This window comes from Bos taurus, chromosome 9, assembly GCF_002263795.3.
Source record: "Bos taurus isolate L1 Dominette 01449 registration number 42190680 breed Hereford chromosome 9, ARS-UCD2.0, whole genome shotgun sequence".
Classification (NCBI taxonomy): domain Eukaryota; kingdom Metazoa; phylum Chordata; class Mammalia; order Artiodactyla; family Bovidae; genus Bos; species Bos taurus.
The window spans coordinates 102,787,431-102,805,059 of record NC_037336.1 but is presented as its reverse complement, the minus strand read 5'-3'; the positions used below and the strand labels follow the sequence as shown (position 1 = coordinate 102,805,059).

At 50.5% G+C, this 17,629-nt stretch overlaps 1 protein-coding gene across 3 annotated transcripts in view; it reads right to left on the bottom strand.

The window, feature by feature from the left end:
- Positions 1–2,038: 2,038 nt before the first annotated feature.
- Positions 2,039–17,629, bottom strand: part of SMOC2 (SPARC related modular calcium binding 2) — a 157,827-nt gene continuing 142,236 nt past the window's right edge. Inside the window, exons 10-13 of one of the 3 annotated variants that reach the window (XM_024996839.2) lie at positions 11,578–11,677; positions 9,511–9,785; positions 6,112–6,149; positions 2,039–3,520 (exon numbers count right to left, since the gene is read on the bottom strand). In XM_024996839.2, coding sequence (XP_024852607.1) covers positions 3,503–3,520; positions 6,112–6,149; positions 9,511–9,785; positions 11,578–11,677 — 431 coding nt within the window. In that variant the 3' untranslated portion in view covers positions 2,039–3,502. 3 annotated transcript variants of the gene reach the window in all.

Here is a 17,629-nt window from a genome sequence, read left to right as displayed (position 1 = left end):
CTGATCACCATCATCACCATCATCATAACCATCATCGTCACTGCCGGCACCATCATCCCTGTGACCACCATCACCATTATCATCACCATCAGAAGCATCACCACCATCACCACCACCACCATCACCACCACCACCATCACCATCACCACCATCATCACCATCACCACCATCATCACCATCATGGTCACCCTGATCACCATCATCACCATCATCATAACCATCATCGTCACTGCCAGCACCATCATCCCTGTGACCACCATCACCATTATCATCACCATCAGAAGCATCACCACCATCACCACCACCACCATCACCATCACCACCATCACCATCACCACCATCATCACCATCACGGTCACCCTGATCACCATGATTACCATCATCATAACCATCACCATCACCATGATCACCATCACTGTCAGCACCATCATCACCCTGACCACCACGATCACCATCACCACCATCACCATCACCACCATCACCATCACCATGATCACCATCACCATTATCATCACCACCAGCAGCAGCACCATCGTCCTCCTCCTTACCACCATTTTCACCGCCACCGTCACCACCACCCACGGGCCTCTTACTCTCTCCCCCTCACTTTCTGTCTGGCCCGGCTCTGTTGTTTGCATGGTCTAGCGTCCATTTGGCAGCCTATGATGATGTCAGTCATTTCTGCACATGGGTTACAAAAAAGCTGACACCTTCCATCTTGATAACTTTAGAAAATTCCGGTTATGACTTTCATGGGCGTGATTTATGAGTTGGTCAGTGCACTTCTAAATAATCTTCCACTTGGAGATTTTTGACAAGGAGGCAGGAGAGCATTTTTCAACATGAGAAGGAGGGGAGGGCCTTGGGGGAGGGAGGCATCTATCACTAGAAACAGCTGTGCCAGGTACGTAAGGGAAACGATTCCTGTTTTCATTTAAAGTCTTAATAGCTAGCAATAAGAACCATCTGCTCCAGCCCTGGCGTGTGGGCCCACGGCCTCCATGGCTCTGTCGTCCCTCCAGCCTATGTGCCTTTGTTCAGGCTCTGAGCCTCCTTGGACACTCGTCCTCTCCTACCTGCTCCAGAACCAGTCCAAATGCCACCCCTTCAAGGAGTGCTTCCTGGCAGCTTCCTCTTAACTCCTTTCCAGTAGCAACTTGATTGCACAATTGAAATGCTAAGGTTGAGTTTTACAAAGACGATGCTTTTCTTAGCAGAGAAAGAAATAGAGCGGCTGAGGGGAGATTTACTAGGAAGGGACAGAGAGCCCTAGAGGAAGCATGGCCAGCCAAGAGGCTGCTGTGCGGGCCGCACCGTGACGGACCAGTTAACGCGGCTGATTGGTGTATTTGAAAACTACTCAGAAAGTAGATCTTGAAAGTTTTCATCACTCGGGGGAAAAAGCAACCTTTTTTTGGTACCTGTGTGAGAGACTGGACGCTCTGTAAACTTACTGTGACAGGCGTTTCATGCCGTACGGAAGGGACATAATCACGCCATACGGAAGGGGCGTCATCATGCCGGGCATCTTGCCCTTCACGGCCCTGCGTGTCAGTTACACCTCAGCAGAACCGAGGGGAGCAGCCCCCACTGCAGCAGGAGCCACAGAGAGTCTAACCGAGGACGGGAGACTGGGGCTGGGGGCCAACGGTCTGCCAGGGTTTCTGGAGCTGTGATGTGAGCAGCATTAGCTCTAACCATGACAAGAACATTTCTGTCTCTTCTGTGGTCCACCCAGCATCCGGAAGCACAGGAAGTCCTCCAGCCCTCGTGAGTGGACGGCCGCTTCCCATCACGAGGATGAACGCGTGTGCCCTTTGCACCAGCCTGCACCCTTCACACATGGACACCTGTGCCTTCACCAGGGTGCAGGTCGCCACTTGTCATCTTGTTTGACAGCAGGAGACTGAAGCCCCCAGAGGCTCTTACCCCGAATCCCACAGCCAGAGGGGCAGCACCAGGGTCCACCTCCCCCAGCCCAGCATCCCTGTCTTGCCTCCCTACGGTAGACACCTCTAGAATGAAACAAGAGGCTGACTACGGTTTTGATAGCATATTTTATTTTAATCTAAGAAAAATGATTAAATTCAAAGTTCAGAAATATAAAAGATTATCCAATAAATTTAGGATCATAACTGTTTCTTAAACAATGGTGACACACATGGGGGCTGGTTTTTAGGCTCCAAGGTTCCACTTTGACTTTCCCGCAATTTAAACGAGACGCTGCAGGAACGTCTTCGTGACAACTGTCGAGACAGATCGATAGGCTGTGTGTTGGGGGATCTGGGGCCAGGGAGATTTTTTTTCCAAACCTAAAGCTCGAGCTGAGGCAGCGTCACAGCCTGTCACTCCACTCCGGGGGGCCCGTGGGCACATCACGGAGGCGGGGCTCCAGCCCTGACGGGGGCAGCCAGCTGGCCCGAGGCCCAGCCCCGCTGCCCCCGTGGGGCCTTCAGCTGCCCCCATCCCTGTCCAGCCCCACTTGGGTGAATTTCCCAGTGGCCAGTCCTTCAGGAAAGAAGAAGGGAAGCGGGCATCCACAGGCCTTTGTCCCCAGCTGCCAGGACCAGTGCCCGGCACAGCCTCACCTGGCCATGCCTTCTTTAAGGAGGCCGCTCACAACTTGCTCAGGTGGCAGTTTTCCCTTCCCAGGAGCCCCGGGGTAGACCACGGACGGGTGGACAGGGGCCAGATGTAAGAGGAGAAGAAGGCTGACAAGCATGTTTGGCTGGCTGGGTCAGATCGTGATTAAATTTACTTTTCTGAACGTTGGGCCCCTCCACGCTGCCTCAGGAAGGCAGTCAGAATTCTCTAGCATTTACAGCATGGTTAATCTGAGCCCAAGGCAAAACTCAAACAGAAGCTCGCAATGGAAAAACAGGCATATCAAGAAGAGTTTGAAATATCTCCTCTCCTAGCAGGGCACTACCGGTGAACGCTGCGCGAGTGGTTGGATAACTCATTGCATGAGCAGGAACTCGGGAAGGAAAACCAACAAGCTAACACAGAATCCCAAGAAACGAACAAAGCCAGGACGGGGTCAGCAGGCGACTACAAACGTCTACGGGGCCGTGGAGCTTCCAGCATGGATTCAGCGATGCCGCCAGGACAGTAGGCCCCTGACACAGCCAACCTGGCAGGACTACTCATGATAGTGCCGGTCAGGAGGAGGCACAGGTTGGAGCCAGGGCACCTCAGCCAAGGCTTCTGTCGGCTAACGTGTGTAGGATGAAGAAGTCAAGCTCAAATCCACTCAAAACACATCTCCACTAGCTACAGATTCTGAAGGTCAAAGAAGGACACATACATTGTATGTGATTAATTTTCTGAAGCCAGCCCTTCCATTTTCACAGATTAAAGCCATCTATTTAAATATCTCATTTCTACAAAGTGAATTTACAGTTAAAGTACAAAGTGCAAATACTATGTGTTTGTTTTGTTTTTTTTAATTGCTTTTTGGTGAGGGAGTTGGCCACGTGTCTAGGACCTGTTGTGGAGTCATCTATCCTTGCTTCCTTGGCTGAAAAAAAAAAGACAAAAAAAAGAGATGTATTAAGACATTTGAAGCACTCATTTCTGAAAATGAAGGCTTGCCTTCCAGGAATGAAATAAATCCAGCTGACAAGAACAAAGGGAAAAGCAACATTTTACACAGAAGTGAAAAGAGGACGGACTTCACCGCGGACTGCTGTAGCTGTTTAGTCGCTCAGTCGTGTCCGACTCTTTCGTGGCTCTATGGACTGTAGCCCCCCAGGCTCCTCTGTGCATGGGATTTCCCAGGCAAGGATACTGGAGGGGGTTGCCATTCCCTTCTGCAGAGTATCTTCCTGACCCAGGAGTCGAACCTATGTTTCCTGCACTGGCAGGCAGATTCTTTACCACTGACTGACCCACCAGGGAAACCCCACTTGGGATATAAGAATCAACTTAAAAAAATAAAAGTATTTTGAGTGCTCCTTAACTTCTAGCGCTTTTCTTTCATTCAATGTTCAGAAATATAAGAAAAAAATATATCAGTAGAGGAAGTTAGCATTTATTTCACATACTGTAAGTAGCTTCAATATATTAAACATTCTGCAGAATCGCCAATCACCATGCAGTTATCATGCAAATGTATTTTTAACAATCTAATTTATGCTTCAGATTTTATAAAGGCATGGCTGCTTTTTAACAATTTTCTTTTCATCCTTTCCATTCATTATTCCATTTCTAAGAAGAAATGCAACTGAAAAGTTTGCTTGCTAAGTTCCTGGAATTCTGCACTCTGCCCATTAAAAATCACACAGAATGAAAAGAAGAAGCAATGTGCAGCCTTCTTGGCTTATTTTTCCACATAGACCCATTCCAACCAATACAAGTCAGTTCTATTTAAAATAATGACATTTAAATATTGAGGAGACTTCTGGGTTGGCTTTTATCCCCCTGCTAAATATATGAACAGGCGGCAAGAAGAGATACTGCGTCTCCCACATTAAGGAAACAAGACATTCTATTGTAGTTAGTTGTGGAGAAAGATAAGCCATCAGCACATTTAATCAGAGAATAAAACTGATCAGATTTGCTGGAGGAGAACTGGCACCAATGTTCTAACCTACACCCACATCGCTGGACGGCAGGCTTCTGACCGCCAAGGAACTGTGATGGAAACTGCAGAAGACACCTGGAAAAGCCGGTCACTTTCTGTTTTTTTATTAAATATGAGCTTCATGCATCCTCTGAGATGCCCTTTATTTCCTATTCTTGTGTTTGGTTATCCATTTTTGAAAGACTTTGGTGGTTGGACTCTTGATTCCTTCAAGAAGTCTGCATGGTCTTCAGTCATTTTAATAAATGCCAGCTGCAGCAGGGCCTCACCCAGGATCATGGTTTGCAGTGATAAACGCCACAGAAAGAGCTGGGGAGACTGCTCCGGATTCCTTTTCCAGGGAAAAGGCTCAGGAGTGAGGCCTGTGCCTGGAACAGAGTTTATTTCAGACTGAGGCAGCGCATGTGTGCCCGTCACCGTTGTTATCTTAGGAAAAAAGTCCTGTGGAAGCCTTGGGAACTCAGCCAGGTAATTGCTTTCAGACCAGCCCTGTTCTAAAGCACAAGTGATTTGCGCTGGGATTTAAAAAGTTGAAACCATAAACACTTGCTCAACAAAGACCAACCGTGTCACACATCTTTCCTAATGAAGTGGTTTTAAGTTACACCCTAGGTGTGTGCTGGAGGTCTCCACTTCAAACCCACCACAAACACAGGGGCTTGTCTTAGGAAACCGAGGCCTGACATCAAAGAGGCGAAGACAAAACGCACAACAAATTGGCCAGCCGCCTGAAGAAAGGAGGGTGTGGCCCTGGCTTCGAGGGAGGAGGAAGGAGCCGCTCCTGTTTATCTTCTGGAAGAGAGTCTAGGCTTGAGAGGGCTGTGGCTGGGATGGCACAGTCATCTCTAGAGACCCAGCCTCAGAAGAGCAGAGGGGGGCTGTGCGCGAACAGAGCACGGCGCTGCGAGTCCCCTCGGAGGCGGTGCTTGGTGAAAAACGAAGGTCCCCGTCCCTGCAGTCTCCTTCACCAAACATAAGAAACAAATTACAGCTGCAAATCCTGGAGAACTGTGTAATATGTATGTATATATACATATTCCCACAAAACAGGGGGACTCAGAAATCTTTCTCAAGATACTAAATAATTGAAATTTCAAGTAGTAAAAACAAATAATTAGGGCAAAAATCTTGACGTTGATAATTCAGCAAGTTGGTGATTTCTGACAGAATCTTGCCGGGCTCTCTGAGGCCTCACAGGCATGTCCTCAGGGCCTCACCCAGGATCACGGTTTGCAGCAATAAATACCTTAGAAAGAGCTGGGGAGGCTGCTCTGGATTCCTTTTCCAGGGAAAAAGCTCAGGAGCGAGGCTCTGCCTGGAACAGAGCTTATTTCAGGCCGAGGCAGCGCATGTTTTTGAGCACAGGGCGGGACGCTGACAGTCCCTTCGGAGGCGGCACTCGGTGAAAAATGAAGGTCTGCATTTGTTTCTTTCTTGGAAGGTGCTTCACTTTCTAAATGAGCAGAACTTCGTTGTTATTACCTCAACTAAAGCAGCAAGTTTAACTACAGTGTAAACATACTCACCTGTCTATTAGAAGTGCTTTCAGCATTACCTCTAGGGGCTAGCGGGGAAAAAAGAGAGAGAGAGAGAGATTAGAAACCAAATGTACTTCATTAGTAAGAGGTTAAGTAGACTCTCCCAGGAAGAGAGCCACATCACTATAGGAAAGAGTCATCCACGAGCAAACTTTGAGAAAACAGGCTTTCCACGCATGCTCAGCATGGGGCATAAATAACGGACCACACAAGCCAGTGTATAAACACTTTCCACCAATACAGACACTCTAGTCCAACTTCAGAAGACTGTTCCATTTTGCCCCAAATCCCACAGGCGTGCCCACTCGCCGTGGAGAGTGCCTTCTTCCGTTTCTCAAGCTCCACCAGGGAGAGGCGATCCCGGCAGCGGGGAGTCCAGCACAGAATGCCGATGCTTGGAAAGCTTTGGGTCTTATATTTAAGTCACGAGAATCATTTAACTGGCTTGGCTCAAAATAACTATTTCCAAATCCCGCTTGGCTCCACCTCTTGGCTCGAGCCTGTCTCAGGACAGGGACCGGGACCCCACCTGTGGAGACACTTTCCTGCCTGAAACCTCCGCCTGGAATTCCAGTCTCCCCCATCACCTCCTTAGCAAGCAGCACCCATTACAGTGCATTGTTCCTATTTATTTCACTTTTCTTTCCACCCTAAAATGTAAGCTTTAGAGGTACATGATTTTTGCCTGTCTCATTTACTGTGATTTTGCCAAGGCTTCGAGCAGGGAGCAGCAGGTAAATATCTTTGGAATGAGTCAGTAGGTGGAGGGCAGCACCCCTAACCCCAAACACCTTGATTAATTGTCAGTGTCCATTCATTCAATTAATAAACTAAAGAGCAAAATCATTCCAGGCTCAAATCTCTTCCCTTGTTGTATTGAAGCAAACAGAAACAGAGCATGATGGTTGAAACACAGATGCACTGAGCAAATTGCAAAAGCACTGAGTAAGTCGTAGCTAAGCGGACTGTATCTTTCACTCGTAGGCTTGGATGATTGAAGGATTTGGTCACGGCTGTTGCCACTCTCCATTCTGTTTGGCCTGTGATGACGACTCTACAGAGAAAGCAGGTGTTGGGCTGTTGGTCCAAATTTAGAGAATATTAAATTGATACTTTGAATCTATTCCAACCAACTGGGCTGAACAATTGCCAGATTTTTCTTGGTTTCTTTTATGGTAAATAGTCTACCGATCATTGGAGGTAGCCACAGATTAAAGTTAAGGTACAGCAAGAAAAGGTGACATTTCTACATGTCTAGAACCTTGCTCTATAGATGAAAAGAATATAAATTTCATTAATGACCCTGGGTGAAATATTCCACTCAAGACAGTAGGGAAAAATTCCATGAAGGACTTTTTTAAAATACATAAAGGGCAAAAAAATATACTGCTAGTTAATTTGAATGAAACAGAACACGTCATTAAAATAAATATGAAGCTGTTCCCATAAGTGAAAATAATTTTCAGTGAGAAAAGGACCGTGTACCTCCCAGCTCCCAATGCGAAGCTTAGCGATGGATGGGCTGGGGGTGGGGGGGAGGGTGATGTCCTGGCATCAGATATACCGATCACTTACAGGCGACCCTGTGCGTGGTGATGTGGCTGTAAGGCAATATGCCTGAGAGAATGTAGCCAGCTTGGCAACTTGGGTGAAAAACGTAATTTGGTCAAAAATGAGCATTTCCTAATTGCTGATTTTCTGTACAATTGTCATTTTAGAGGACCATGAAGACATAATGTCATCTTTTGTGAGTTTTTTCCTGAACCCTTGGAAAATATTTTTTCTATGTTATATCTTTTCTCAATATTTTTCAGGATATTTTCTCGTTTTTTAATTTTTTGTAATAGCAAAAATTGAGATCATGCTCCCAATAATGTCTTAGTTGCAAAAATTTAAATGCAAAAATCTTGTTTAATTGCTTAAAGTAAAAATAAATGTGATTAAGTATATATATTATGATCCCATTTTGTAGTGAAAATCATAGTGCGTAAATATGTATGTGTTTGTTGTGGTTCAGTGGCTAAGTCATGACCTCACGGACTGTATGTATATATGAACAGAAATAGTGGTTGTAAAGCTATAGATCTGGTCTGATTTTTGTCCCAAAATAAAAGATCACATGTTATTTATGTTCTTTATTTGATTTCTCATATTTTTTAGAATAAAAAAATGCATTGTTAAGTAGAGAGCAAAAAAAGAGAGAGAAACTGGTAACAACTTGGGTTTTTAGAAATAATCCCTCCTGAATATTTATGTTTCTTTGACTTTTCCCTATTTCAAATGACAAAGATAGGAAAAAACAAACAATAATAAAATTGAAAAAAACTAACAGTAGGAAAAAACTAAGAGAAATTCAGCAAAAAAAGAAACAGAAAAGAGCTGCAAAATCAGCTAACTTTTTATCCAAATCGCCAATGCTCATTTTTTAACAAATTGGCATTTTTACCACATTAGTTTATTTGGGGGAGGTCAGGGGCCGTCTTTCCTCATAGCTGAGTCAGTAAAGAATCTGCCTGCAAGGCAGAAGACCTGGGTTTGATGCCTGGGTCAGGAAGATCCCCCGGAGGAGGGCATGGCGACCCACTGCAGTATTCTTGCCTGGAGAATCCCATGGACAGAGGAGCCTGGCGGGCTACAGTCCACGGGGTCGCAAGAGTCGAACCCTACTTAGCAACTAAACCACCACCACAGGGTCCAGGGCTTTCCCGTCCCAGTTGAGCTACAAATACAGGGCAGCGAGCAGACCACCATCTGCTGATGCTCCAGACTCTGCCCTCAGACTTGCTTCGCGTTTCAAATGTGCTGCAAGTTCGGCAACAGGAAGATGGGATCGTAAGACAGCAGCGGCGGGAGAGGCCCTGTGGACCCCACCCGGCACCAGAGACCAAGGTGTTGGCTGGTGGCCCAGCGCCATGGAACAGCGCTCGGGTTCCGGGGAGAGACTCGCCCAACTGGCAGCACAGCTGAAACTCTGTTTCAACCGTGGAGATGACTGTTTGGAAACAGGAATTATTGAGCTGCTAATAATCAGGCTAAAGGTTTGGTCGGGGGCCATGCATGGGGTCCCCAAATGGCTCCCAGGGGTCCCCACTTTGCTCTTCAGCATCAGAAGGCGGTCACTTGGGGAGGCAGGCTCCCCTCCCCTCCCGAGGACAGAAGAGTTAAGATGCGTCTCCAGACACCTCCGAGCTCTCCCCTTTCCAAGCCGGCTCCCCTCTGACCACTCGCCGACCGTCTGCCAGCGTTTCCATGGGCAGGGGACCTACAGTAAGACCGCACATCACACTTGCCCCCACCCTCAGACTGTTGGGACCGTCCCTCTGTCTTAACTCTAGCAGAGGCGTGGACAGTGGGCGGGAGTGGCTGCAAGTGGGGAGAAAGGCTTACTGTGGCGCTTCCTCGTGTCCGCCTTGACCTCCTCTCTGGTCGCGCCCAGGCAGCCCATCAGCTCTTGCAGGGAGATGGACTTGTCGTTATTCACATCGCAGTACTCCACAAACTTCTTCACGCATTTCTTGGGTTTGGACTTCTTCCGAAGAAATCTCTTGAAGGGCTTGATTTCCTTTTTGCCGATGTCCCCACTGTTGTTTTTATCCAGCAGTTTGAAATACCAGTGGACTACTCGCTCCTCCAGCGTGTGGCTGGGGTCAGGTTCCGAGAGCCTGGAAGACACGTGGGTGGTCAGGACGCCCGCCCTGGTCCTGGTCTGTCCAGAAAGGCACCCCCGCCCGGCTCTGACTTTCCCCGATGGAAGGACCTGCTTGTCACCCTCTCTTTCCTGAGGCATAAGGCTGCCTGGCTTTACCCTTCAATATAATAATGATTTTAAAAAGAAACTTAGAAAAAGAGATCGGGCAAACATTTTCAAGCTGGTTTCAAACTTGCACACGGCACAGTGAGTTTGGACCGGCCGGTCGCATAGCAGGCGTTGGCAGGTCTCAGGACCAAGCCCATGGGCCACCACGCCGGTCACAGGATGCCCATCTCCACTACCTGCACCGTGAGGCTTTCTACTCCTCTGTGTTCCCGGGCAGGCTATTGATGTCACAGGTAAACTAAAAGGTGAAAATTCACATGTGTCCTAAAGTGGTAACCAGACATCTTACCCTGGATTGAAAAAGAAAGTTTGGTATTTTAAGATTTAAATTAAAAACTCTTCCAGAAGTTCTGCGTTTAAGGCTGATCTTGGAAACCCCGATGTTACGACAGGGTTCCTCACTAAGCGGAAGATGCCGGCAGCTGCTAACCCTGGTCCTTGCTTCCTTGGCCGGCTGTCAATCTCTGTGTTCCCATGAGTGTCAAGAGGGAGTCAGATACCAGACATTCCCAGGTATTAGGGCTTTCTGAGACTATTGACTGTTTCTCAAACTCTCAGAGGACCTTCTAGGATGGAAATTCATTTACTGCTTTCAACTGTAGTCTTACAGAGAAGAGCAATCTTTCTGAAAATATAAGATGTCAATTTGAACTTTGGGTGGTTCCGTACAGTTTAACTTTATATCAGATTCATAGCCCTTCCCTTTATTATTCTCCATTCTGACTCTTAAGCAGAGACAGAGAGAGACAGAGAGAGGAGGACTTTGAGCCAAGGGGACCAAAATCTTAGATCAGCTAGAAGAGATGGAATAATCAAGGTTTGGGGAGGAGGGGAGGAAGGCCAGTGCTCTAAGAAAATACAGACAGTGAGATTCCCAATCAGAAAGTGTGCTTTAAGATAAAGAGACTGATGATCGCTAATTAACAGGGGAGAGCCAATGCTTGAGACACCGTGTCCATTAAACACTGGACATAACCCTCCTGTGGGCGGACAGTCACCCACAGACACAGGTCAGCTTCGGGGACTCGACAGCATCTCAGGAAGCGGAGCTCAAAGCCTCAGCCCCAGAACCAAGCGTGTCTGCCGGGCACTAAGGGCAAGCCCCCTGAGGTTCAGAAGTCAGACTCTGAACAGTGATAACACAATTAACACCCCTGAATCACAGCCCTGGAAAGGGCTGAGAGGGCGAATGTTATGTCATATATATTTTAATAAGGAAATCCTATTTTGAGAATTTTAAATCAAACAATTTAATTGAAAGTATTTATAAAATCCAGTCACTAGCTCTGAAACGCCATTCATTCTGAAGCAGGGAGCCCTCTGGGCCGGGTTCTCCCATGCCCCACTCTCCCCTGCCCAGCATCCGTGCCCCCCGCCTGATGGAGCCTGGGGAAACCCCAGGGTCTCGGCCTGGTCCCATGCCGGCAACATCCTCACGGGAGGATCTGATTGCATTACAGGAAAACCTGCTAAGCAGACCTCCTCCACACACGAGCGAGGACCTCACGCTTGGGGAGGCGTCTGCTCCGCTCCGGGCCCTGCTGTGCCCACCAAGCCGATGCCCGAGACTGCAGTGGCTGGACTCTGCCCTCCAGGCTCCGTCCTAGCCCCCTGCTCTGAGGTCAAGGGCAGCACACCTGCCGGGGGAGGAGGGATCGGAGACCGCGTGGACCATGTCCGTGGACAGCGCGTCCAGCACGCTCGTCAGAAACTCGCGCTTTTTGGCACCAGGACAACCTGGAAAAAAAACAAGCACAGACACCGTTTGTTTCCCAGAACTCACGGAGCACAGCGGGTTTCCCTGTAACGGAGAGAAGGCTGGTTTAGGGTTCAGAAATCGGGGTGTCACTGACACAGTGGTGACGCACACTGATGCCGTGTGCATCAGTGACTTCATCTGAACACCTGCGAGTACGCCGCAGCCCACACATGTTGGTTTTAAACCTCAGCTTCTGAAAACTACAGTCTCTAAGATTTCTTGAATAATTTGTGACACTAACAGATTCCTGGGCATTACCATCTCACTGGTCCCCAAAGCAGCAGCCCCGGGCGGGTGGCATCACCGCCCTGTTACGCAGGAAGCCCCGAGGCTGGGGACCACCCCAGGCCCACACAGCGGAGGGAGGACACGCTGGTGTCTGGTCAGATGAACCTGAGGCTCGCGGCCTTCGGGTAACTCTGCCGTGGAGTTCACCTGAAGCTTGACATTCCACAACACTCTTCACCTACAAGACGTCACTGAACTGTCCCTAAGCCCCCTGCACCCTCAGCATTTTGGGAGGAAGACGAAGCTGGGCACGTCTCTCCTGGACTCCGAGAAGCAGGAGGAAACCTCCACACGGATCGGATGGCATGCTGTGTGCAGCAGCCAAGTCACTCAAGACCCGCGTGTTTACACAGTCGGAGAGCTGGGGTTTCACAAACCTCCTTTTGACACTTGAGTTTTTGTTATTATTATTCAAGCACATGTTAATTGCCTGTAGCAGGAATCCATTTACGCTGGTTTCCACTTCGTTAAATACACATATCAGAAAACAGATGCGAATCCCTAAGGGTCAGGGGAGGGTGAAAAAAGAGCTGTGTTGTCCCCTATGAATACAATTAGCAAAGTAGATTGTGATCTATAGGGGAAACCCCCAGGGAGAACGTTACTTTCCAAGGAAAAAATAAAATATCACATTAAGCATTCCCTGGGGAGGAAGCAGCCGACTGGCGGCTGGACTTTACCCGCTCCAGGACAGACAGTGCCCTTGGCACAGCATGCCTGGGACGGTCATCTAATGTGGGGACATCGCCCGCTCCAGGACGGGCAGCGCCCTCGGCATAGCGCTGAGCTCCCCCAGAGCAGCCTGCTGACTTCCGAGAGGACAGAGGACAGCAAGCAGGCCTGAGCTCCAGGCTGGCTGCACCGCTGGGGAAGGCAGGGGTGTCCCAAAGGGTGTGCACGGCCCACCCCAGCCCCAGCCTCCCCGGGAATTCCCACACCCCGCTGGCCTGCAGACACCAGAGAGGGATGTGGGCCAGTGTCGGGAAGGCCAAATTGAGGACACTGTTGGGGGCCGGACAGCTCTAAGGACGAATGATGCCGGCCTTTCGTGTGGTATGACTTCAGTGGGGATCAACCCCGGTTACATTTGCTGCCAATTTAATCATATCCCCCAAATGAGGTAAAGGTTTTTAATCGGAAAATGAGATATATTCATCATGAAACACAAGACTAATCACATCTAAAAGATTGAGAAGGCTTTAACGCACAGAGCAGTTCACACTGAAAGTTTAATCTACTTCTAAACCAAGAAATATTAGGTCAATGCTGCTATAGCATTATTTTTTTAACCATGGTGTAAATTACAGACTTTGAAGTGCAGGTATCTTTCTGCTCAGGATTATATTTTGCAGCTGAGAGGTCACTTCAGTCCAACCAAAGAATACCTTTCATGTGTATTTGCAAACACACCAAACTTCACGGGAGTAAAGAAAAGGACAAGATGGTTTAGGCGCCAAGAGAGGGAGCTACTGCTCCCGAGACGATTCCCGCCCACGCTGTGTGGACGAGGACACGAGCTTTAATCTGATCAACTGAGAATCACACACGCGACGTCAACCTGCGATGGGCACGTCGACGACAGAGCTGAGCTTCCTCCACAAGCCCGTGTTTAGACCTGGATGGAGGCCTGGAGCAGCCCTCAGATCCAGCAGACCCCGGCGCACGGGTCCACGTCCTCATCTGGCATGACGGGGAGACAGACCCGGGGCCTCACACTCTGGGTCCTGCAGCTGCTGGTTCCAGGACAACCCCTCATCAAACAGAAATGGGGGCACCACCTCTGAATACGTGTGCGAACAAATAGGGCCGGGCAGCACCCACTGTGGCCAGCATCCTGGGAAAATAATCCCCACACAGAGGGTGAGATGGCTAGATGGCATCATCGACTCAATGGACGTGAGTTTGAGCGAACTCCGGGAGATGGTGAGGGACAGGGAAGCCTGGCGCGCTGCAGTCCATGGGATTGCAGAGTCGGACGCTACTTAGCAACTGGACGACAACGACAATATGTCAGGGTCAGGCGGCGTCGAAGGCTGATAGACCGAGGATGGAGAGGGGGCAAGGGCCGCCTTCACCTCCTGCCTGCACCTCACCCCCCGGCTTTCCCCAGCTCTCCTGAGAGGACACCTCCTCCTGGAAACACAGGGGTCCCAGGCCTGCTCATCCTCCATGATGTTTGTAAAAATGAGAAGAAATCCGAAAGAAAAAATCAGAGCACGCACGATTGAGAAGTGGTTTCTGGTTATATGAGAAGTGCCAGCCGTACTGTGCAATGGACGGGGCCTCCCGAGGAGCCTCAGAGCTGGGGGACAAAGGGAGCCCGGCCCCTGGCCGTCAGGTTTCCCAGGAAGCCCAGAGCAGCCTCCCTTACGCTCGCCCCCTCGGGCCGCGGGCCGCAGCGACCACCGCAGAGCTCCGCGTCCTGCCTGCAGACCACGGGCCATGGCCAGCAGCCTCCCGAGCCCCAGGCCCAGCTCAGTGGGTCGCTCACGTGGAGACAGCGGGTGCCCACCCGAGGGGGCCCGGCCTCCCCCATGGCAGCTCACCTCCCCTCCTTCTGCCCGCAGGGCCTGGCACGGCCCCCAGCGCCCGTAAACCTCATGCTGGGGAAACCGCGGCCGGCGGGCTCTGCGACGGGACTCAGAGTCCCTGTGTATTTGCATCCACACGCAGGACGTGGAGCAGGCCCGGAGGGCTCGGGTAGGGGGGCTCAGGGCAGGGACGGCCGCGCACCAGGGCCTTCCACGGAGACCTGGCAGCCCGGTAAAGAGACGCTTGTGTGTGTGTGTGGTGGGGGGAACCAGACGGCCCTTCTCCAAGTTGGAAGCAGAAGGGCTGCAACCATTTATTTACACGTTCAAGGCAAAATCCAGCATCCTGCTTGGCTTGGAAACGCTCAGTTGATTTCACTTATCTGTGAAATCCAAGGAAAATACTTGGCACCCTGTTGGAGTCCTGTGCAGACACTCGGGTTCTAATCCCGGCCTGACCCGCGTGAGTGGGCGGCCCCATCCCAGCCTCAGTGCCCGGGCCTAGCGAGCTCCTCAGCAGCGAGCTGCTGGCCGCTGCTCCCAGACTCCAGGCGCCGCGTGGCCCCAGGGAACCTGGTTCATAGCTGATGCCTTAAAAACTATTTGACTTGTTAACTCTTAAAATGAATGCTTTCTGCCCTATAAGACATCTTTCTTTTAAAAAGTAGACGTTTTTGGTGTAGAAATTACTGACTTCAGCAACTTGACTGTTTCATCCTTTCCCTTTTTCTTGCAAATACAGATGGAAACATTTTCGGGGCTGAGACCTCGACCACGCTGGGAAACTCCACTCCACGTGGTAACTGGCATCTGCTTCTCTCCCGTGACCCAGCACACTCAGGATGGCCCTCGAAAGGAAAGCCAACACCAAGACAGGGAAGGCGGGGTGGCGATGTCCTCAGTGGGTGGTGGTGTACGCAGTACACAGCGCTGGCCCGTGTCAGCCAACACCGATGCCCAAATGAGGTCTGCGCGTTGCCCAGCAGGTGAGGACGGGGGGCTGTGGGTCAGGGAAAGCAGGGCTGAGGGTCCACTGCTGACCGGGTGACAAGGTGGGGTGAAGGGTCAGGGGACAGTGACAGCCATCAGTCGGGCTTTAAAGCATCCAGCACCGAGCGGTCTTAAAAGCTTCATCTGGCTGGTTTATCATTTCAAATGCCTATGGAACTAACACAGGTGAGGAATGACATGAAGAGGAAGTAAGCACCCTCTCTCTGGCCTTTGGGCCCCTCTGGGGAGTGTGTGCGTCTCTGAGGAGCTCTGTGGGTCCCTCTGGGGAGCTGTGTGCATCCCTCTGGGGAGCTGTGTTTGCATCTGGGAGCTGTGTGCGCCTCTGGGGAGCTGTGTGTGCATCTGAGGAGCTGCGTGCGCCCCTCTGGGGAGCTGTGTGTGCCTGCACACGTGTTCATCCCACTGCAAGCAACTACTGCCCTGCTCACAGTTTTAACTCCTCAAGTTTTGGAAGTCTGGCTTCTCCCAAACTTTTAAGAATTTATCACACAAATTTTCCGGGAAGTCTAGTTTTGTGCGATTTCCCAGAGTGACATGAGCACATCTGACCTGCAGGGTGGGGGTCAGAAGCGAGAGCCGCCATCTGCTGCCTCCAAGGTTGTGAGAGACCGGGATTGCCGCACCTGTTCCTCTAGAAAGGAGACGCCGAACAGTGGATTAAACCCACTCTTGCCTGAAGACTAACACAATCTACAAATTGCTAACCTATGTGAATTTTCAGTTCAGTCGCTCAGTTGTGTCCGACTCTTTGCGACCCCATGGATGGCAGCACGCCAGGCTTCCCTGTCCACCAACTCCCAGAGTTTACTCAAACTCATGGCCATCGAGTCGGTGATGCCATCCAGCCATCTCATCCTATCTGTTGTCCCCTTCTCCTCCTGCCTTCAGTCTGCAGTAAATCTCTTTATTTCATGTACAATATTTTGGACTGCATAAATGCAGCTGCGTGGTTCGTAATTTCTCTCTCAATCACCTTTACCTGGAAGTGAGTGCAGTGAGTGCAAGCAGAGGCCGAGTCATGCTGCTCTTTTTTCCTGCGTGTTCCTGGCAGGGAGGGGGAGCTGCGACGAGCTCCCCGCACAAACCACGTTGACCAGGGCCGGAACGTCACCTCCATCCCCGTGTGCAGAGCGTGTGCAGAGGAGGCGGGTTTGTTCCCCGGGGGGAGGCTCCTCCTGCAGATGAGCAGGCGAAAGTGCGGCATCGAATAAGACCACCCTTGGCTGGTCAGTTACAGAAGTGGGAGATAGAACGGCAGGACCTTACAGTTTAACTCACAGCAGAGCACTGCAGGGGAGAAGGGAAGGTCTGCAGACTCCGGCGCCATGTGGAGGGCCCCTGAGACCCGAGACACGGCAGGGAGACAGTCCGCGGCCTGGAGCGTGAGGGCCTGGGCTCTCCGCTCCATACCTTCCGACAGCACAGCCTCTGAGGTCTGCCCTGACCTCCACCCGCCCTCGCGCCACAGCCCCGCGGCCACTCGGCCGGAACACCAGGCTCCTTCCTAGTCCAGGCTCTCCTCAGCCACACGTGGAGCTGGCGTGCTGTCTCCCATGCGCTGATGTGCCCCAAACACGCACAACACACCCATCTCAGGCCCTGGGGCCCCGGCATCCCACATGGGGCCCCAGGGTCCACACAATGGGTCCCCACACCTGGAGTTCCTGCAACTTCACTGACCTCACTTCCCACCCCCACAGTCCCACTTCAGGACAACCTGCCTTAATTTAATAAGTGCCTTTTTCTTAATTTTTAAATTTATATGCAGTTCAAACGTTAAAAACATTAAACAAAAGTAATCAGAAAAGTTCTTAAAGCACGTTTAAAATGCATCTGCAGCTAATAAAAAGTACAAAAAACATCTTTATAAACATCCCCGCCATCTGGGAATTGAGTGTCACGGTCGAGATGACGGCGTTCGGACTTCCCTGGTGGTAGAGTGGTTAGGAGCCTGCCTGCCAGTGTGAGGGCCACGGGCTCCATCCCCGGTCCAGGAGGGTTCAGTCTGCTGCAGAGCAACCAAGCCTGTGCTCTGCAGCCAGAGACGCCGCCGCAATGAGAACTCAGCACCGCAACCAGAGAGGAGCCCCTGCTCACCAC